Here is a 22,498-nt window from a genome sequence, read left to right on the forward strand (position 1 = left end):
AAGTTACTCCACTTAGTTATTCTACTTCACAAAACCTCCAAACAAACTCCACTTTCCAAAAGCTCTGAACAAATGTTCTTCTCAATCTGGCAATTAACATGACAGTGATAAATTGAAGTCCGTATGTTGCAGGATCCCAAAATAAGGTCTTTTCCTAGTCTTACGCTTAAGTATTCCATTTTAACAATATTCCTCCAGTGTAACAATGTAAGTGTATACCCTGCTGGAAAAACGCTTCTAAAATTGAATTGAAAAATTGAAAACATTTTTAAGGAATTAATAAAAGTGCAGTTGATTTTTTTGTAAAGAACTGTATTATTGTTTTAAAGGTTTGTTCTTTAAAAAAAAAAGACATAGAAAAGGTTATTCTCTATTGATTTCTGTAGTTTACCAGCTTAATTTCTGTGATAGAGTAATCTGTGATTGAAATGAAAACATTTTAAAGTAAGTGATATTGAAAGATGAATACAGAAAATCTTCCCCTTTGTACTGAAATATTATTTGAAATCAATCTGAAGCACAATAAATATACTGAAGAAGAAATCAACTGCAAATTGCATAGAAAAGATTCTATTACTGCTATTTTTTATTTCACAGGTATAGACTAGGGTCTTCTGCCATCACAGCAATCTTTCTTTTTAATCAGTGTGACATAACAATATCCAGGGAATGTCAGGAGTACCTGCCACTCAGTGGCTGCCATCTTTCACTGGGAGAACAGGCTTCTGAATGCTGCCAATTTATAGCTTTGCATCCCACTGCATGATGCTGGAAAATCAGCTGTGGATCCCCTTTGAAATGAATAGGAAGTATGCCAGATGCCAATTTGGTGGTTATTAATGGCTTAACGACCCTTTATTGGCATGACAGTGAATTTGTGAGCGATTAATCTTTGTGTTTCTTGCTGCTTTTGGGTGCCAGAGCATGCTAAAGTGGAAAACTTTTTATTATTACATGGAAAGAAAGATCTTATGGAGAAAAACACCAACATGGAACTATAAATGAGCTTGATAGGCTTAAAATGAAAAAAGGACAGATATATGTCTATAAAGGTTACCTGTTCAGACCAGATTATACTCTTAAAAAGCTGGATTCTTGTGTAGAGGTAATGGTCTTTGACTATTTTTTCTTGACATTTTAGTTTGTGAAAGCCTTTTGAATTAGACCCCGATCATGCAAAGTCATGAATAATTTACATACTGACTTGTCCCACTGATGAAAAGCTTTATATCATAGTCCACCAAAATAAACAGTTGAGAATTTTGAAAATGTGTTCAAAAGTAAATAAATAAAATTATTGGGAAAATTTATGTATTTTTACAAAGGTTTCCTCATAAACATTATGTTTTACACTTGTAATTGAGGCAACATTTAAAACTATGATTTCTAGTTAACGAAATGTGTTCTCGTTTGGATTTATAGGGTTAAGGTTCAAGAATGGACTTATCTACATACACAGCAAGCAATTCAGTGCCTACATTTTAGAAATCTATGATTCAAAGAAAAATCTAAAAGCTAAGTTTCTAGAAACTCCGCCAATTAGTAAGAAAAAGGCATACTTTTCAGAGAGGTGATCAACAAATCCTTCAGGGTGAACTTAGAGACACCTGAAAACATTAAATGGGAATTGCTAAGTTCAAACACGTATCTCAGTCTTGATACGTTCAGAGCTTAAACATGTCAAATGGGATTGCAAATAGTCCAGTATATACTCTTGTTTTCAGAACACAGTCAGTAGCAGAGATGATGACAACGTTAAGGTTTTTGTACAACAGCTGACTACGCAGTCAACTTTCTACAGTTTATTATACTATAAGCAAGACCATCTGGATTCATGTTGCCTCTTGGGCCTTTTCCCCAGGAGAAAGCCATGCCGGGCCGGACAGTGCTCATGAGACTTGAGGCGTGGGGCTGGGGAAAGCAGAGGAGAGAAGAGGCAGTGGGAGAGAGAAATGCACAGACCCAAAACAGCTCTCGAAGCAACCCGCAGGTACAACCTGTAGGCTAGCAAAAATGCGTGGGTGACGGCTCCAGCCTCAGTTTCATGGAGAAAAGGAGGAAGCTATAATTCCATTTGATGGTAAGACAGATGAATTGCATTTGGTGTGAATCCCTCAACCAGGGGGGGACCCAAAATGGAGGGATGCTTTGTCTTTAGTTCCCTATACTTGGTACAGGTACAGGTACAGAACTGCCTTCAAATCAAGGTAGTTCTGGGCATGTGCAGAAACAGAAACCGCAGCTGAAACAACCCACGGAGATTTCAGGGCTAAGAGAAAAGTAGCCAGGGAGGAGAGGCACTCCTGTGGCTAGGCAGTCCACAGGGAGAACAAAAGGGCTAGATAGAACCTACACAATCAAGCCTATCCTTCACTTTTTTGATATGTTATACCTTATCTGTGGGTTTTACTTTTTCCAATTAAAAAAGTATTTTATATTAGGAATCATGCATATTTTTATCAACAAAAAATAGTTTAACATTCAGTTCTCATCTCAGCTTTACCAAATTACTAAAAATGTAAACACATGGACAAAAACCCAAAAAGCACATATGGAATCCTGTAGGAATTCAAATGTATTCAAATTTCATCTCCCTGTGATTTTATGATTGCTTTTGAAATGGGGTGCTTTAATTACTTAACATCTGTTACTCAATAACTAAAGGCATTATGTTTCCCTGCGTCATAACAAAAAGATGCCTTGTGCTGCTGAATTCAGCACACATGGAGCTAAACAAGGTTAACAACCATGCTGAACCTATAGGATTGAAGGCTTGCTCTCGTTTAAAATGTGCCTCTACCTTCTGGGCCTTCGAAACAGCTTCTTCATCAATGGGTGGATTGAGATGGTTGATTGCTTCATTTTTCTATATACAGAGCTGAGTAAATCACTAGCAGCATATCTGACAGTCAGATGTGTTAGCGTCTTCCAAAGTTACAGACATACGAGTTCCCAATACAGAATGCATGTATTTGTCTGTCTTGTGGATGTATTCATTTACAGTACACATTTTTCTTTCTTTCCAAGAGCCTCAGTTGGGCAAAACTTTGTGCACTTCATTAATTTCGTATGCTCTGAATAGTCTCTTGACTTCACTATTCAGTGTCTAGTGTCCATGTCTCTTAAGGATTAGACAATAAATATTAAATTGTATAAATTATCATACATATGTATTGTGATTTCTTCTACAATACTTCCTAGTAAATCAACATTTGCCAATAGATGCTTTTAGATTATCATCTAATGTACAGATTTCTCCTCTGATTCAAAGGAAACTAACTGTAAAATCCAAAATAGCTCTGTATGGGCAAACCTCCCTGTTATTACACATACAGTGTGTTTCATATGTTTTCCCAGTAGGAAAAAAAAATAGAAGTTTAAATGAAGTTTAGAGTGACAATAAATAGTAATCTAAAATTAAAATATATTAAATAATACTAGCACAATCCTGAAACAAAGCACTATAATACTTGAGAAATCTATCTGTGTTTTAAATTTTAAAAAGGACTGGGCATGTTAAGGTAAGGAAATACAAAGTATATAATCCCTGAAATACATTTTAGCTGCCCTGTAGTTCTGTTTTGAATGTTCTCGATTATGCTGTGTTTTAAATTCCTCAAACTGAGATTAGATTAATTTGATTTTTTTTTTTCATCCTTCTTCATGATTTCACTATGCTGTAAATTACTAATTGGTGTAAATGGACTCATTTCCTATTAATATAGGTTTTGACCCAACATTTCCATTTTCTATTTTGGAGGCTTTCTTTTGTCATGAAGGTTTACATGTGCATACTAAACACACTACAACTGTTTGCCATTTTATCCTGCTCAGGGTTGGAATGATGCATCCAGAGTTTATTGGTGAAAGTGAGAAGGTTTCCCGAAAGAGAGTGTAGAATCAAGAGCACACAGAGAACTGGGAAAAGCTACTCAGATTACACAATCTAATCCTGGTTCACCAACCCTGTTTATATTTCTGGCCTTTATGCTCTTGCTGTAACACACGTGTAACAAGGTTATATATATAGTAAAATACTCCATGCACCTTATCGCTCTCTACAACTACCTGAAAGGAGGTTGTAGAGAGGTGGGGGTCGGTCTCTTCTCCCAGGTAACAAGTGATAGGACGAGAGGAAATGGCCTCAAGTTGCGCCAGGGGAGGTTTAGACTGGATATTAGGAAATTTTTCTTCACTGAAAGGGTTATCAAGCATTGGAACAGGCTGCCCAGGGAAGTGGTTGAGTTGCCATCCCTGGAGGTATTTAAAAGACATTTGGATGAGGTGCTTAGGGACATGGTGTAGTGGTGGACTTGGCAGTGTTAGGTTTACGGTTGGACTGGATGATCTTAAAGGTCTTTTCCAACCTATACGATTCTGTGATTCTGTGAATGAAAGAAGCTGATATTAAATATTAATCATAAGAAACAAGGCAGGAAGATTTTTAAAGGTGGAAGTAAACAAGAGTGGGTTATTTTAATTTGGGATGGCACAGAAGATTGATCTGAACTTTCACACAGAGGTCCTTCTCTTTTCAAGAGTTACCTTTTTTTTAACTCAAGATGGTTTGGTTTGGGGTTTTTTGCCTAATTTAGGGAAACTCTGGCTTAATGATAAAGACCCAACTTGGCAGATTTAATGCTACACCTATTTTTCACCTCTTTCCTAAATATTAAGCATAATAATGATTTTTATTACTTTGTCTTTCTGTAAATCTGTTCTATTACTACAATTCTCTGTCTTTAGTAAACATATTCTTTTATCTTTCAGTCTTGTCTAGTAGCAAAGATGCCTCCGAACTACTGACACACAAAAAAGCAATTCTCATCCAAGGCTTTGGTGAATTTTAAAATCAAGGCATTGCCATGCTCAGAGCCTTGCTTTCTAACCACTCATCCCAGCATATGCAACAGGTAAAATCAGAAAAGGTGCCTGCAATCAGTTTGAGAAGAGGTGTCATTGGACATCTAAAAAGGTAGGCTGAAAGTCAGAATTCCAAGGGCAGACAGGTTTACTGAATATATTCCCACTCTTCTTAATTATAAAAATTTTTGTGATGAATAGTCTGTGTTACACACTCTCAGTGGTCTTAATTCCTCAGCCTCTTTCTCCAGTTTCCAGCTACCTTACAACAGGCTTCACCTAATGGAGTCTTACGTTCACAAACCTGTCACCACTGCCCACGTCCTGGCTCTTCCAGCTTTTTAAAAAGACTGCTGGCAACTCTTAAACCTTATCTCTGAGGATCAGTAAGTTTGCCCTGATATGTTGCCAGACACAGGCAGTGCAACCCACCATTTTCCAGAACAACTTGTCTGTAACCAACCAAGCTGTCTGTACTGGAAAAAGATAGAACAGTAAAGCATAAGCAACCCTTAGTGTAATAAGATGCAAAAATAAAAGGTAAGTTAGTAGATTTGGAAACAATGCAAGGAAATAAGAAAAAAATGTGCTTTACTTCAAGTTCAGTTTCAGGCTCAGTTTTCTGTTTCAAATTATTTTTATATTTTTTCTGTGAAGAGGAACAGTCACTATAACACCTTTGACACATTCTCCTAATTATTGAAAGTTAATGGTCAGCTCATCTGCCACCTCAAATTAAAGATATATTCTTCTTTTGAACAGATTTTGCTTTCCCTTCCCCTGGGCCTTTTTCATAACCCAAAGTTGTTAGGATGCAAATTACGCTCCAGCAGCAGCCCCACCTGTACCCCCTTTATGCTTCCTTACACAGCCTTTTAATTAATGTAACTGAAACTTATCATAATATTGTACATTATACAGTGCTCATGAAAAATAACTAATAATACTAAAAACTCCCATTATACTGATTATTCCAGTCCTCCCAAATATCATGATACTACCAAATCTCACGATAGCATTAATCTTTCAAACAGCTAGAGATACCAGCATCACAGGGGGAAGTGAGATGGGCCCCCTGGTTTTTTCCCTTCGCTAAGCAACTACTCTGCAGCTAATCTGCTGGGGCTAAGACCCAGTCCTTGGAGGCCTCTCCCAGCAGCAGACACTACAGCAAAAGTAGTGGTATATTGCTATCTTCTGCTTTTTAAACCACCTTTTCTGGGCATCCCCTGGTGAGAGAAGGGAGAGTAAAGCTGTCCCCAGCCATCGCATCCTATTGCTAAAGGTAAAGGGCCACACCAGTAGCTCTGCAGGGTTGGGAAGAAGCTCAGGCAGAGTTGAGGAGGGCTGAGTAAAACAGAGTGTCTGGCTCAACCTCCACGGAAAGGACCAAGAATCATTATTACAGATGCAGCATTAGTGCTAACACTCACTTCGGTATCGTGGCTGTTTAGAATGACAATGCTGCCGCAGAATCAGCATATTGCCCAGCAAAAGGATGAAATAGGCTTTAATTAGGTTTAGGGAATCTGCATTTCCCTTTTGAAATGCTGATTTTCACAGGAGTACCTCTTTTGTCTCAAGACTGAGTTGCTGTCTCTCTGGACTTCCCACCCTGACCTTCCACACCCTGCCAGTATGACAGACCTTATGGTATACATCCTGACTACATTACAACTTAGAATTTTCATAACGAAAGATACCACATACACAGAATTTCTGACGGTCCTATGATTTGGGTAATGTTGCAGGGTTTCTGAAAGGCTGGGTTACAGAATATACCAAAAGATGACTGAAACTAAACCCAGTGCTTTAGTTTCCCCCCTCTGTTAGATTTCGGGTACAGGACTGTCACATTCACTTTTAGCTACCGTTTTCATCATGGCAAATTTTTGTCAGTTTTTGAGCATTATCTGTCAGTTCATGCTCAAAAAATCACCTCTTTCAAAGCAGCCACTGTTTCCGATTGTTGTCAGTGGCAATAACTCCACCATTGCTTTAGGAAGGATGCATATCCCTTATTCTCAAGAGGCCAAAACATCAAGATCCGTTCGGCATGACTACCTTGTATTTGAAGCAGAATCTCAGGCTCAGATTCACCCAGTTTATTTCCTCATTGCTCAGTTCACTTCCTAATTGCTTGTACATGAGTCTAAGCTGATGTGCAGGCTCAGCAAATACTGGAGCATGCGTATCAGAGAAGAAAATCTGAGTCCACGCTAATGCTAAGTGTAGGAACAAGCACGCCTGTTTCACAGTGGGAAGGAATGGGACGCCAAAGCCTGCTTGGCTACATCTCCCAGTTTGCAGTAAAATTATATGACTGATGACAGCAGGACATGTCCTGCTGTCCATTATTAATAGGGATTTAACATCTCACAGAACAAAGCTATATAGGATTTAAAGGCAAATGAAGTACAGGTATTCCCTTGCCAGCAGTAGAATGTCCAAAACCGGTGTCAGAAAACACAGTGCGCTCACTTATTCACCAGCTTCTGCTTCTATACACATCATCACCGAGAATCATAGTTGCAAAATCTCTCAAAATGCTCACTGTTAGTAGTGTGGGTAAATGTGGCCCACCAACAGCACTAAAAAGCATATTACTTTAAAAGAGAAATTGCTGGAAGCTGCAGGGAGAAAGAGGAGGATTTCCCTTAAATCTACCTGGGTCGGAGAAAAGATCAAATTTCAGTTAGGAACAATTAAAAAAAAATTTAAAATGCCTCCAAACAGAACAAAGATACAATATTTTACTAGGTTTTAACTTTGTGAGAAATATAAAGAGCATATATTTCATTTCTACACTTGAGAAAAAGCAGGTTACTGGTAAAAATTTCTAGAAGCCCATTCTAAAATGAATTTTAATGTCAACTAATGATCACACCTATTAGCATGTAGTATCAGAGATGCATTCTGTGCCTAGCAGCAGCTGCTATAGTAATTTTGGAGAAGATATATTGCATTCTTCATGAATAACAAAGACAACGAATTCTTAAGAGTGAAATTCCGATCAGACTCAGGTGTGAAATGTCTCTGCACTAGCCACATTATAAATTCATCTTTATGTATATTCGTGTTATCCAATTTATCTCACTTACCAAACCAGACTACTTCTCACCATCTCCAGATGTGCTGTCCAGTCCATACAGTTTATGATATTCCATAAGAAATGAGCCCCTGGACTTCACTTGGGAAGGTACTTCTAGCCTATTCTACTGTTGCATCCACTTTCCACTTTTCATACTATACTTTTTGTATTCCCTTCACAGAACTGTAAAACATCCCTCTCTAGCTGTCTTTTATGCCTATAGAATGGGTGTTCTTTCTTGCTGAATTTTTACCAGCTGCGTTCAAACTTGTTCAGATGTGAGCATTGCTTTATCACTCTCATAGGTCTTCATCTCCTCCTTTTTAATCACACTTTATAATTCCTCCTGGTTTTGTTGCTCTCCCATGAGCCTCATGCAATGTATCCACATTTTCTACTTAATCAGTATGCAACTGACATAATTTTTCTATAACCAGACCCCAAACCAAGTAAAGCTATTCCAGGATTCATCAACAAACAGGATTTTGCTTAACAGTCTCAGAGGAGGACAAGACAGTCAAAGAGACTTTGGTAATACTTCAATTTAAAAAATGAAGGAAACGCATAGTTGTGGGTAAAGCCTTTAAGAGCCCAAGATTTGCAAACAATTCCTAAGTACATCTAAAAATTGAAGAAAATAGGCCGAGCTGCAATTCTCTGTGGATGAGTCTACTCTTATAATTCTGTTGATGTATACCCTCTTCCAAGGGTAAAACTGGAAGAAAACTGTATGTATCCCAGAATTTTAGTTTCAAGATTTTCAGTTTCATTTTACAGAAACCCCACACCCTGAAAGCTGTGAAGCTTGAGGACTTCTAAGCACTTTGAACCCAAGGATCACAAAACCAGTACAAAACCATTTACATTCTCATCACAAAATTGACTCTGTCTATGTGTATCCAGATACTTAATTTAAAGCATCCAGGTTGCACAGTCCTCTTCTTGGACACCACAGTCTGCCCATACATCCTAAAAGGCAGGATCAGGCTCGTTCACAGCCGTGTGAGTTATATTATACCTCAAGCTGAATTCATCTCTTCAAAGCCATTGCACTTCAAGCTCACAAAATGAATTACCACAAGGAAAGGTGTTGCCTGATAGAATTCAGCCTACTAAAGTTATTTGAGTATTGAATATGTTGCAACACACCTTTACACTTGTTATTAAATATCTCATTATACACAAAATGACTAGTTTGAAAATTAAATTATCTCTGAAAAAGTAAAGACATTCAAACTACATTAAAATACCTTGCTGCCAATTATTAATGTTTAGTAAACAAAACTGAATTTTTGAAGATTTGTTGAGATCTTGATTACTTTCAGCATTTATTCCAAAATATACAATATTCAGATCAGTCTAAATCCCATTTTTTCACAGGATAACAACTTACCTTCATATAGCAGAAGGGGTTTTATTTTAAGTCATTAAATTATTACTACTAATTCATGATAAGGTACGTCTCTGCTACTTACTTGCATTGAGCTACTTTTTAAAAAATGCTTGTTCAATGCCCAGCTTTTCCAAAGAGAAGCATTCTTTTAAATACTTATTACTGAATTTGCTTCCCTATATTCAAACTGAGCATATTTGGGAACGCTGTTGATTACTGAGCACACTATGCAGTAAAAGCCAGATCCTGGAGACCAGACATGGATTTATGGGAAGAAGGGAAGGCTGACAGGCTGTTAAAACCTGTCTCTCACCTTTGTTTGCTTAACCAAGTATTACAACCTCTTTCTCAGTCCCTCAGGCCGTTTTACAAAAAGCAGGGAGCTGAAGAGATGGTGTGACATTTGAAGAGCCAGGAAACGTGTGCTCATTCCCATCTGCAGCCTTATATCGCAGGCATTTCGGCTTTAGGTCCTAGTGAAGGGGAGGGTTCAGATCTTTTTCACACCAGAGCTGCATTTACTCCAGCTGTACAGATAAAGTTGATGTGAAACTACAGTGAGGTGGAGGATACTCCATGCAATTATCAGGATCCATCATAATTAGCTTACTGGCTATATATAGCCATTAGTAAATAGTGATGTGTAATATAAATGACGAATGTTGAATGAATGACTGAAATATGAATAGACAAGAGAAACAGCTGGTGCCAAAAGCCCAGCTTCCCCAGCTATACCTGTTTCAGTGGGATTACTTCACCCTATGTCTAGCCTGGCCTTATGGATTGAAAACCCACTCCTGTTTGGAGGCACTAGGTGTGCTTCCAGAGCACATCTTCCAGTTCAGTTTTGTCTGAAAGGAATCTAGTTTGCATGCTCCATGAAGCAAGACCAAACACAGTAAATGGATATGGTATTTACTACAAAAGCATATGTCTAATTTGAACTGAAATCCTAATGTAGATATATTCACTAAAGAGTCATGGTTGGATGTTCCACTCAACAACAATAGTAGGAGAGCAACTTTTATGTCTATGAGTTTTGATTTTTTTTTTATTTTTGTTTTTATTGGCTCACATGATACCATTTCTTAGTATAGCATTATTCAGCTCAAAGCAAACAGGCTCTGGGAACATTTGGCTAAAATCACAACAGACAAGCACTTGCAGGTTCCCAAGCTACTTAAAGACAACAATCATATTTTTTCATAGTCCTGTGAAAGGACCACAGGCATCAAATTCAGGATAGTATTGTTAGTCCTACTGGGGTTCTCTGCAGGCTATTTGAGCTCCTTGCTTCTGGGGACCTATTTTATCTCTTCCAAGTACAGGACACCATCGCTGTTTTTCCCGCACCTTACTTTCCTCTGCCTGAGTTATCTTCCCTTTACAGTCATGCTATTCAGTCTCAGCAGTTGCTGAACTTTCTGTTCTGATTCAGGTGCAACTCAAGGCCAAGTCCGGCTAGCACAAAAGACTGTTGATGCCCCGTCACCACTCCAATGAGTAAGCTGCATTTCTTCAGCATAAATGTCCAAAATAGCCTCAAGTGTCTGACTTTTACAAAATGCTAAAAGTCATATCTAGTATTCTGCTTGGTTCTTAGAAAAACTTGGGAGCTATGGGAACATGGAGGAAGAAGATCTTCACTTATAATCCCTGTACTTTTACACACTAGGAGAGTGGAATGAAAGGTTGTGAATTTTATTTGTAATTTACTTAGAAATGATGCCCTGGGCACTCACAAGGAGAGGAGAGGGGAGGAGAGGAGAGGAGAGGAGAGGAGAGGAGAGGAGAGGAGAGGAGAGGAGAGGAGAGGAGAGGAGAGGAGAGGAGAGGAGAGGAGAGGAGAGGAGAGGAGAGGAGAGGAGAGGAGAGGAGAGGAGAGGAGAGGAGAGGAGAGGAGAGGAGAGAGAGCTCTTTGATTCATTTCCTGTATAGATCTAAATGTGTAGGACTATACCTCAGTGATAAGCAACGATAGTTAGAGCAAATGCCCATTAAAATGAAAATTCAGGAGTGAGTAAAAAACCTATACCTAATCAAACTGATAAAAATTAGGAGAAACTTGCCAGTTCGTTTGCCTGATGTGACTCTATTTCAGATCCTCCCTTATTCAGGTAGTTTTGTGCTAATGTGGTTACAAAGAGCTGCCATAAAATCTGTTTGCAAAGGGGTTGCTAAAAGCATTGCATAAGTTCTTTTCTTATATCCTTCCCACACAAAAGCATGGGGGGTCCTGGGGACTTCTAAAATTTGAGAGATCCTTACTGCAAGGTTTGGTTCCCTTTTGAGGAATAAATTACAAAATTCATCAGATTACTATTGGCTGCACTAGGGATTCAAACAATGCCAGGAAGCTAAAAACAGAACCCCCAAAATGTGGTTATGTATTTTAAAAGGACATAAACATCATTTCACAACCAGAAAGATGACCCACTATCTGGTGTGACTATGGGTCAACACCACCTTGTTGCTGTAGCCAGGCCAGTGTCACTAATAGCAGCATTCATTACTCCAGATTTTGGCTAAAATTGAGAAACTAATTTTCGAAGTCACTTGTGTTAAATTCTATGGCTTATGTAGGTATATAAGAGGCCACACGTAATGATGATCCTAGTCCTTACTGGTTTTGAAATATATTAGTTTATACATATATTAACCTCAGACTAAATTCATTAGGTTTCTGCAGGTCTATTCTCTACGCCTTATTAATTTTAGTAACAAGCTATAATATGTTGTATGCAATACATGTCTGTATATTCTGACAGTCACTTTATGATTACTACCATGTAAAATTGTCTTTTTCCTAAAGATAGGTAAGCAGAATAGGGAAGCTTTTCCTCTGAAACTTTTAGCTATACAAAAAGAAAAAAGTAGTTCAACATTATTAAGTACCTTCTTTATCATCATGACGTATGATTGCATCTTGTATCATATCAGCAAGATTAAAACGAACTCGATGATTCTTTCCATGTTTCAGTTTTTTCACGTAGCCCTCCCGTTTCTGGAAAGCTTTTTCTCGTTCATAATATGCCTTTATTTGGTCACAGCGCATTCGCTTCACCAGCCGCTGTCGCTGGCCGAGAGGGAGGGACTCCAGCAAGCACTGCTCAATTTCCATCTCATGGGACCGAAAAACATTACATAGCTGGAAACAGCCTGTAAGAAATTAAAGAAAAACACATTTAGATGTTGCAACAGCGTGTTTTCAAATGTGCCATGAAACCTCCACCAATTTTCTGGTTGTCCTTTCTAACCCTGTGTAAGTCTATCATGTTGAGCACCTCCTACTCGACCAATGCTGACTACAGAGAGTATATATCATTATCATTTACTTTTTGGAAACAACACATAACTAATTCCATTAAATCACTGACACATTTTTTAAAAGCTAACTCAGTTCATGTAAACGAATGTGAATAGAAAGAAGTCTAAAAGTTCAAATGTGAGATGAGCCAAATATCTAAATAATTCAATATAATTCAAGTGGCTCGCATTTGCTTACAAACAAGAGACTATTATGCAGAGAAATGCCAGTCTGATGCCCGTGCTTCCTTTTTATTCATTTTTATCTTGCTTTAGTTTAGCAAATTCCTGTTATTCAGTGAGAAGAAAAATCATCATATCATAATTATAATGAGTTCATTAGCATGCAGTGGATACTCAGGCAACTATCTATTAAAAACATCAAAGTAATTTCAGATTCCTAACTATGTGTATGACTTTTTTTTTTTTTTTTTTTTGCATTGTATAGAGCCATCCAAATGGAATCTTCTAATCAAACTGTCAGATACTGAAATCTTCGCATGGAAACGGATCACAAATGTGTCTTTGGTTCATTTAACCCTAAAATTCATAGCATTACCTCATAAGTCAGATTCCTCTTTTGTTGTTACCGTTAAATCTGGTCTTTTTAGTGACATTGCAGTAACAGTGATGTTCTTTTCCAGTACGTTCTCTTTTCCACTGAGGGTGAAGACCATAAGAGACTACTTGCTGCTAGCTGCTTTTCAGGGGACAGTTCTGCCACAAAAGGAGACTAGTGGATTGTCCGATAATGTTATTGCCTGAGTCCTTGGATGTGAATCCACATCTTCCACATGAGTGATGTACCCACTAACCTACCCTAAGACCATTTGATGTGGTGGCTGGAGACCACCCAATCACTTCTGATTCTCATGTTCTACTTTATATACACACTTAAATTTTCTTCATATGGGAGCTAGATGCCCAAGTTTGTAATTTCTAAGGACTGTCAGCAGCCCAGATGAGAGAGGTTTTCTCTCCTTAGTTTGACGGAAAAGATCTTGAAGGAGATATAGACTCAAGCCACCTTGGGCAGTTAAATACCAAAATTAAGTGTTACTGTGCAACTTTAATTAGGCCTGCTTTTGTCTACCCATTTTGCTAAATCTGTAATTACATCATCAAAAGACCCCTACCTCATTCGGGGCACTAGCTGAGTAGTGCTGACTAAATGACCACTTTGTTTTCTCCTTGTTGCTTGACATACTTCTTATCTACTGAATACCATTCAAGCCCCGCTCTGAAGGCATAATTAATAATTTCCTGACAGGCTTTTGTAAAGCTCACATCATCATAGCATATAAATGCTTTACAAATATTCCTTTATTTTCATTTAAAAAGAGGGATAAAGGGGCATTCTTATCTACATTCTCTACTGAAGAACTGAAAGACAATGATTTTCTTTTTAAATCACTAATTTTGGGTGTCCAATCCAAGAATTCCATATGCTTTTCTTGAAGTTTTTTGTTTTTCTTTAAAGGCATAGTATTCTATAAACTATTATGTATCATAATACCATAATAAAATATTATCAAAGTGATAGTCCTAGGTCTGCGTGTCAATTAGTCTATAAATTATATTACATTATATATTTATTTATTTATTTTATTTTATATATTGTATTATATTATATGTTCTATTATATATTATATGTACTCACTATGAATTAGAACCCAAGGTCTCAAACCAGACTTCCCCAAATTGAGGAGCATACATTTATGCAGAAAGTGCCCAGAATGTCTTGTTGAGAAAGCAGCCACAGAATACAATTCTACAGGTCAAGTTCAGTCAACTTATTTTAACATAGGCTACCCTTTCCCTCTCTATAATTTCTGTTCCTTTCTTAGCATGCCCCTCTAGTTAAAAGAAAATGAGTTGTCAAACTAAAAAATTGGAAATAAGTATTGGCTTGCATTAAGCCAAAACGCAAACCCTTTATTTTTGCATGTCAAAAGCCAACAGCTCCTTCTATATAGAACAAAATTTTCCATTTGACCTTAAATGATATGTTTCGTTTCTGAGCACATGTCGGAAAAGACAAGGAAATGAAAGGGTAGCTCTGTAAAGCTGCAGAAGACGTAACTTTACTCCCAGTGTTCAGAGCATTCAATCAAACAGGAGATCTGCACTCAGACCATCCTCAGCCCCAGGCAGTTTGCGACTGCATCCCCTTTCTGCCATGATAAGACTGGGGAAGGAGCAAACTTCAAATCTTCCTAATTAGAATTGTTCTGCTTTGTATAAAAGATTTCAGTGCCCAGGCCTTAAGCCTAGGCAGTATTTTTGGCTTGTAAGACTCTAAGCTTATTCCCTAACACTTCTAAATCTGGGTATAGTGCCTGCCAGCCAGGCTCGCAGCCTCAGAGGGAAAACCAGCTTGCTGTGTTAAACCTTGTTTGACGATGCAGCTAAGAGTCCAGCTGTACAAGAGTTTTACCTCTGCTCTGTTCCTGCCTTCTCTTTTATGAAGGGAAGAAGGAGCAGCCATGCACTTGAGCTCCAACAGGCTACAGCTGAAGTTGCTGTCCGTATCTGGAAAACTCAACTGAGGATGAGAATTGTTGCTGCTGTTCCAGTCTTAGCTGTAAATCTAAGCTGACAACAGACTTTAACCGTATCTTTGCTTTTTCCTCAGCTTAGCTCATGTGCAGACTCTGCTCTTAGGAAGAACTGATAGTGTTTGCTGCCACATCACAACCGAGACTGGTGCAAGCTATAGGATACCTTTGCTGTCACAGTGTTCTGCTCCTCCAGGGTGAGAAATCAAACAAACCAGCTTAACGTCTTGGTCAAATAGAGCACGGCAAAGATGAGCTCATACAGCCAGATTCCAGTTTCAGGAAGGATGTGGCTGCCTTAGTGTCCTCTGCCTCTCCACCGGGATGACTTTCAGCTGGCACGAGTGCCCATCTATTTGTTCCATGAAGAACAGTTCTTGACTGCCAGAACTGGCCTTGCGTAGTGGCTTCCAGTAAGTGGCCAGAGTCAAACAATTCAGGCAGATTGAGAAGAGGACTCTTAATCCACTTGGGCACTGGTCTCAGCTGAGAATTAATAAATTGGAGATGCGATTTTTTCTCTCAGTACATCTGGAACCTAATACATCTCAGTTGAGTTCAGTATCTGACTGCGGATATAATAGCTGCAGGTCAGCAGCCTCGTTAGGTTAAGCCTGGGTTAAACAACATGGTATAGATGCAGACAAGGCAAACTCTCTGAATTAATCTTTCAGATGCTCATCTTTAAGGCGTGCAATGTTCAGTCCCAGTTTTAGAACCAGACAGATCTCTGCTCTGACTGTGGTGGTCTAGTGAGCACGGGGAACTGCTGACAGCACAAGCGGCATAGCTTCCTGGCTATTACCCCGAGAGAGCTGGACTCAAACCCAGGAGGGTTATAGAATGCTTCTGGAGGAAATTCTGGGGATGGCTTAGTGCCACTTCGAGCAGGGGGTTAATCACCAACATCGGATCAGGTACTGAAAATCTCCATCAACGCATTCTCCAGGTTCTCTGGGTAACCCGTTCCAGTGCTGCACTGCCTTCTATCAAAAATGCCTTGGTTGTTTTTGGTGGCCATTACCCCTTGTTACTACTGTCACTACTGAGAAGAGTTCAGCTTTGTCATTTCTGTAATTATCCTGGTAGCCTTCTGCTGCCCTCAATCCACTTCCTCAATGTCCATGTTGCACTGGGGGGGACCAAGACTACACACATACTCGCAGGTGCAGCTTCACTAGCGCCCAGTAGAAGCGGACAATGACTCCCCTCAGTCTGCTGGCCATACTCCTCCTAATATAGCCCACTATGTGGTTTGCCTTATTTACAGCCAGCGTGCAGGGCTGGCTCCCATTCCACTTTGTGTGTGCTGTAACCCCTGCATCCTCTTCAGCAGGGCGGCAGCTCAAGTCAGTCAGTTCCCAGCCCGTACCAATGCACAGGGTTAGTCTGTCTCAGGCATGAAAATACGCCCTTCCCTTGTTGAACTGCCCAAAGTTTCTGTTGGCCCAATCCTCAGGATTAAGTTCTACCATTTAAAGTATGCCAACCACTCTGTTCTAATTTAGCATTGCCAACAGCAGCAACAGCTTCAGCTGTAAAGAAAACCTCCAGGAAAAAATAGCTGCTAAAATCCACAACTTTATTAGGCGGATGTAAACTGTTACTGTTTAGAGACTGACAACTCAGCTACAGCCAGGCTTGAAAGAGAAGCTATTAGAGCCTCCTAAAGGGTAACACGTGCAGCAGGTCTGTCCATCCTTTTCTTTTCTGTATATGAGAAAAACAGCACAAACCATCACACTGAATTTGTACAAGAACCTGGTACAGGACCCATTCAAATAGCAGAAAATATAGGGAAAACATGACCTCAACCAGGGCTGGTTTTGAGTACACTAGTCAGGAGGCAGTGTGGTAACATGAGGAGAGGTTTGTGGGTAGGGAGAAAGGTTGCCTTCTGAATCAATTTGCATAAGAGTTTATATCTCATTACATAAGATATCATATTTGAAGATTATTTCATGTGGTTCTGGCCTCAGTGTATGACAAATTACAGTTATGTACAGTGATTCGATAAGGTCACTGTGACTGTCATGGTATATTGCACTGGGTAACTCATTAGCAGTGTCTCCATCAAAACACTGGAAAAGCTTACCAAGGTATTATTTACTTAATGAGATGCACTGGACCAAAACAACTAGCATAAACATGATTGTTGGTATGTATCCGGTTTTAAGGTCTGCATCTTCTGTATAAACACACAATATAAATCCTTTATGAAACACTGAAATATCAAAAGCAGAGATCCTTTGTTATATCATATTGGTTATTAACTAGCACAGGACAAAGGAAGTCACTACCACTGTAACTAACAGGAAAAAAAAATCTTTCAAGGATGCTTGCTAGTGTAGAGCTGCTTCACTGACTGGGTCCACGCTGAACCACTAGAAAGAGAAGAATCATTGCTACAAAACAACCTGCTCATAAAATTGTAGCAATTTACTCACAATTAGACAGAATGCCAATTGCATTACGATACAAATTACAAGCTTGATCCTGCCTGTATGAACAAGAAATTTCTGAGTAAAGAGGAACTGCTTGCTTTGGATTGTCACCGGTTCTCACTGTGAAGGTGAGAGAAGGAATATTTGTGGCACTACAAGCACCAGCTCCTGAACAACATGAAGAGCTTGGGAAAGGTGATGGGATATGAACAGAGAGGAAGAATGTGATTGCTACAGGCATTTTCTTCCATTTCCTGCAGTTTATTTGAGCCCAAGTCACTTTACGGTATGTAGGAACATTTTTGCCATGCCTCTTCTCAGAAACCACATTGATACAGCTTTCCTTTATATTTCCATTTCTTATGGCTTTATGTTACTTAACTTTAGTCACTTGCTCTGGCATTTAAATTGGGAGTCTAGTCATCCTAAAAAAATGCACCTCAGATGGTAATTCACATTGCCTGGGGGTGATTACCTATCTAATCTGGATCACATGTCAGGAGGCATTTCCAGAACGTGAAGCTGAATGCCTATATACATGTTCACACAGGCACTACAAAAAAGTTTGCCACGGTACTCATAGGTATTGTATTTTGACTTTTCATGTGATATAATATTTGCTGTTGTGATTCAGAGAAGTAAGTACTCCTGGACCCTGGGAATAGTGTGTTTTGCAAAGTATGGCAAGTTAAAAAACTTGGCTCTTCATTAAAGGCACACACACAACCAAACTGCTGACATTGCTTAATGCAGCAAGCATCCCAAATAAGGTGACACAGAATCATGGTGCATAATGCTTAAAACTACAAATTTGCAAATACTAGGGCACATGCTTACCTTCATTTATGTAAACATTCATGTTGATTCGGATTCTATTTTAAACAATGACTAATTAAGCTTCTGGGTGTTTGAAGGACTCTGGTCTTCACGGCATAGAAACAAAATGTAGAAGGCTTAAACTACCTGGAAAAATGGCAATCTGAGATTCTGAGAATGTATCTACTTGAGATTGCTACCTAAACAATATTCTTTAAGCATCTTGTCTCATTAAAGGAAAAAGGGTAAAAAACCCTCTGAAACATACACCGTGTTTAGCTTCTCTGACACTTCAGCTCCAATCTTGCTCTGTTCTTGCTAAAGATACGGTATCAGCCCCTCTTCATAACTACAATTAAACACCTACATTATGATTTAGATACCCAAAATCATCCTGAATTTCAGAATGATAAAATATTTGAAAATGTCAACAACTTCAGTCAACTGTTAAATAGATTAGCATTCATTAAATAACGAAAAAAGCCAATTTTTAATAAATACTGTACTATTACATGACACTTTTAAAGCTGGCTAGCTGAACATATTCACAGTACTAACAAAAATATGTGGGAAAAGCATGCAGAGAGCAGCAAGTGCTTTGGCACTTACACACCGGACACACAGATGGTGTAAGTCAGTACAGCTTCATCCAGTTCAAAAAGCTGCATTAATTTATACCCCATGTTTGATAACAGAAATCAGACCAGAAACTAGAGCACTGACCCTTTCAGTAATGCACTTTGCTGTTATACATAATGACTTTACCATACGTGATGATTTTCTGCTACCAACAATGCATATTATTTAAATTTATTATATTAAATTAGAAATAATAATTTATTAGTATTTATGCAGCTGAACTGAATTCCATATGAAATCAGTGATACAAATACAATAGCCTAACTGAAGTTATGGTGTCTGGAGCACAGATCAATGCATTGTTTAGAGATGCCCTCTTCAGAAATCAACAGTTATAATGTATCATCTACTGATCTTCCATTTTCAAAAAGACAGACTTATTACCCACAGAAGGGGCTAGATTAGTTTAAATCCATCACAAATTGCAATGTTAAGGTCAGCATCAAAATACTTGGACTTGAAAATCCTTTGTTCGGCGCAGGGAAAATGACTTACCATTTGAACAGCCTCTCCGTTACGTTTATTAAGTTGTAACTGAAGCGCGGTGCTCGTAACCACTCAGCCTGATTTTAATGGCTAAAGCGTTTTCATCAGGTCAGCAGTGCTCTGCTCACTGTAGCGATGGGCTTATTCCTTCTCTTTTTCCTTGGTTCCCCTCCCCACCCCACAAGCAGATAATCATGAGGGAGCAGTATAAATGTAAACTATCTACCTTGTGAAGAATGTACAGAATTCAATTAATGCCAAGTCTTCTGAGAATAAATTACATTGCAGTAACGAAGCTGATGTGCTTCTCCTGTTCTTGGCTCCACAGAGCTTCTTTTGGGTGTAATTTCAAAGTTAGGGCTCATAAATGACACAATATACAAAGCTTCCTCGTTTTCTGCTTAACACTCAATTCCTCTTTGCTGAAAAGCAATCCTGAGCACATTCAAGCAACCATCCTCTTATAAAACCCTACTCCTGTACGCTGCTCTTCAAGAGCCTTTCAATGTGACTAGACTGGTAAGCAGGAACTGCAATCAATTTCCAGCTTGATACCAAGGAAAAGTTACTTATCAGACACTATTAATCAACTCTACAGGCTTTCTAATAGACTCTATTATCTATCTATCAGCAATTCAGTGAAGTTACAGCGGCATTCTCTAAAAATTTATTATATTTAAATCAAAGAATCAACCAGTTTGGGATCTTCCTTTCGCAGTGATAGAAGAGAGCTGAATAATAACAAATCAAATATAACAGAGGGCTCTGCATTGTCATTTGTGATTTATGTCACGTAGAAGTCTGTAACATATGGATATTTTATGTTCGAGGTAAAAGTCATTAATTGTGTGCCAGCCTATTCAATAAATGGAGCCAAACTGCCTGCCCATACATTGGCCTTCAGTGTAGTAAAACACAGGTTTCAAACACATATGTAAGAAGTTCTTCCCAATTTTTAGGAAAAAAAAAAAAAAATCATTATTATTGTCCTTTGCCTGTCTTGAAGCACAGGGAACTGAATGGTCTGAGAGCAACTGTGTATATCCCAGAGCAGTAGTCCTCATCTGTGGATCACACCCTGAAACTACATGAATGCAAGAATGCAAGCAAAACGAACAGACACGATCTGCTCGAGCTCATACTGTTTCTTTTGGTAAAGCTGCTCTCTCTATATCCTCTCTACTGCTGTCATCCTTCTATACTCCCTTGGCGGATGAGACAAAGGTGCAGTCCGGATTCCCACAAACCACAGCATACCTCAAGTACGTTCTCCTGCAAACATCAGAACCTTTTGTAAAACAAACTAAAACACCATTGTCTGCTCTGGAGCACTGGAGTTTCTAACTGAAAAGACTGCGTACTCTCAGAGATGAGCAAAACACATTAACCCATTCATGTCTTCTCATATAATATTCCAGATAACTGAGCTTTTAGGAGATGAAAGTCTGTCCTCAAGATGACTTCAGGGCTGTATTGTAGCATCTACAAATAATGACTGCCCAGGCAATAGGCTGAAACACTACCTACTGCTCTTCTGGACTTTAAGGAAGGCTTTTGAGCAATTGGTCCATGAAACTTGGGATCCAGTATCCACTTACCAAAAAGAAAGAAAAAAACCCGTTGATTTTGGACACCTCTATTCTAGCACATAAAAGAAGGGCAGGAAGCAATCTCTGGCTCGCCAGTTAAGTGTTATGTACTGGCTCATGTTCACATGGTGAAGGTTCATAAAGAACAAATGAAACATATCTAGACCGCATAGCACACGGTCCTGATTCTCCTGCGATTATCATGCTGTGCTGTTGCGCTGTAAGACACAATTATCTTTTTTTTTGCGGCTTCTAAATTTCACAGTGTCTAAAGTGGATACTGCACTACAACATAGCAGAAAGGAATTTTACAACATAAAACCAAAAGTGATTGTACATGTTCTAGTAAGTAGTAGGAGCGTATGTGTAGGCAGGGAACAGTGTTTGAGGCTACAAAACCTTTTGAAATAGACGGAAGATTGGACAGGGCATAGAGCACATAATCTGGGGGAGTTTCACCCACCCTATCTATTGGGAGAGGTCTCTAGATACCGTCCGTAGCCTTTGCCATAGAGAGGGCTAGTTGGAACTGTTCAAAACTGAGCCAGCAAGCTAAATAACAAACCTGTAGACCATTGGATGTCCAATGCCTTTTCCTCTTTTTTAAGCAGTATAGACAGACCCTTAGAAGTTTCTTCTGTGACTGCTGTCCAGCCACCTTATCTTTCCTTCTGCTTGCAGCAAGGTAAGTGGTGCAAAGGGCAACTCTGCATGGCAATGCATTTCACCCAAGGAAGAAGGACCTTCCTTGCAGTAGGCTTAAATTTCCTTGCAACATACTTGACACCACGTGATATCTTCTGTGACAAGAGATTCAATGGTTATTAAGTAAACCCTGATACCCATGTGGTAGAAAAGCAACATTATCATTTCTAACCATAATGAAATAGTTGTACAACTTCCCTAGGCAATGTAGTACCAAACACTGTTCACTTGTTTGAATAAATTGTGTCATGATTAAACTGGTTTTGAAACATTTTCTTGAAACTGGTTACAGGTTTGGAAATTATGATGGGAAGAAAAACTAAAAGATGCACACACACACACACACACAAGTAACATAATCACACAGACTTTGTTTTCTTAGGAAAATCAAAGCGAAATATGCTTCTATGTTTCTCAAAGATTAAAAATATTATTCCTAAAACAGTTAATTTTAAATTTTTTTAAAGAAATATTGTAAGTCCCCATATCAGGATCTGAAGAGAGACTTTAAAGTAATCACAAAGCAACAGTCATCTGATTCAAACTGATCACACTAATGCATTTTTTAAGATATATCTATATATAGACAAGTTAAAATAAAAACTAAA

General features: G+C 38.7%; 1 protein-coding gene across 1 annotated transcript in view; it reads right to left on the minus strand.

Annotated features, from left to right (window-relative positions):
- Positions 1 to 22,498, minus strand: part of MYO16 (myosin XVI) — a 404,772-nt gene that overhangs the window by 284,727 nt on the left and 97,547 nt on the right. Inside the window, exon 2 of the mRNA XM_075525989.1 lies at positions 12,243 to 12,506. Within this exon, the coding sequence (XP_075382104.1) occupies positions 12,243 to 12,468 (226 nt within the window). The 5' untranslated portion in view covers positions 12,469 to 12,506. The remainder of the gene's footprint in view (positions 1 to 12,242; positions 12,507 to 22,498) is intronic.

This window comes from Mycteria americana, chromosome 1 (assembly GCF_035582795.1).
Source record: "Mycteria americana isolate JAX WOST 10 ecotype Jacksonville Zoo and Gardens chromosome 1, USCA_MyAme_1.0, whole genome shotgun sequence".
Classification (NCBI taxonomy): domain Eukaryota; kingdom Metazoa; phylum Chordata; class Aves; order Ciconiiformes; family Ciconiidae; genus Mycteria; species Mycteria americana.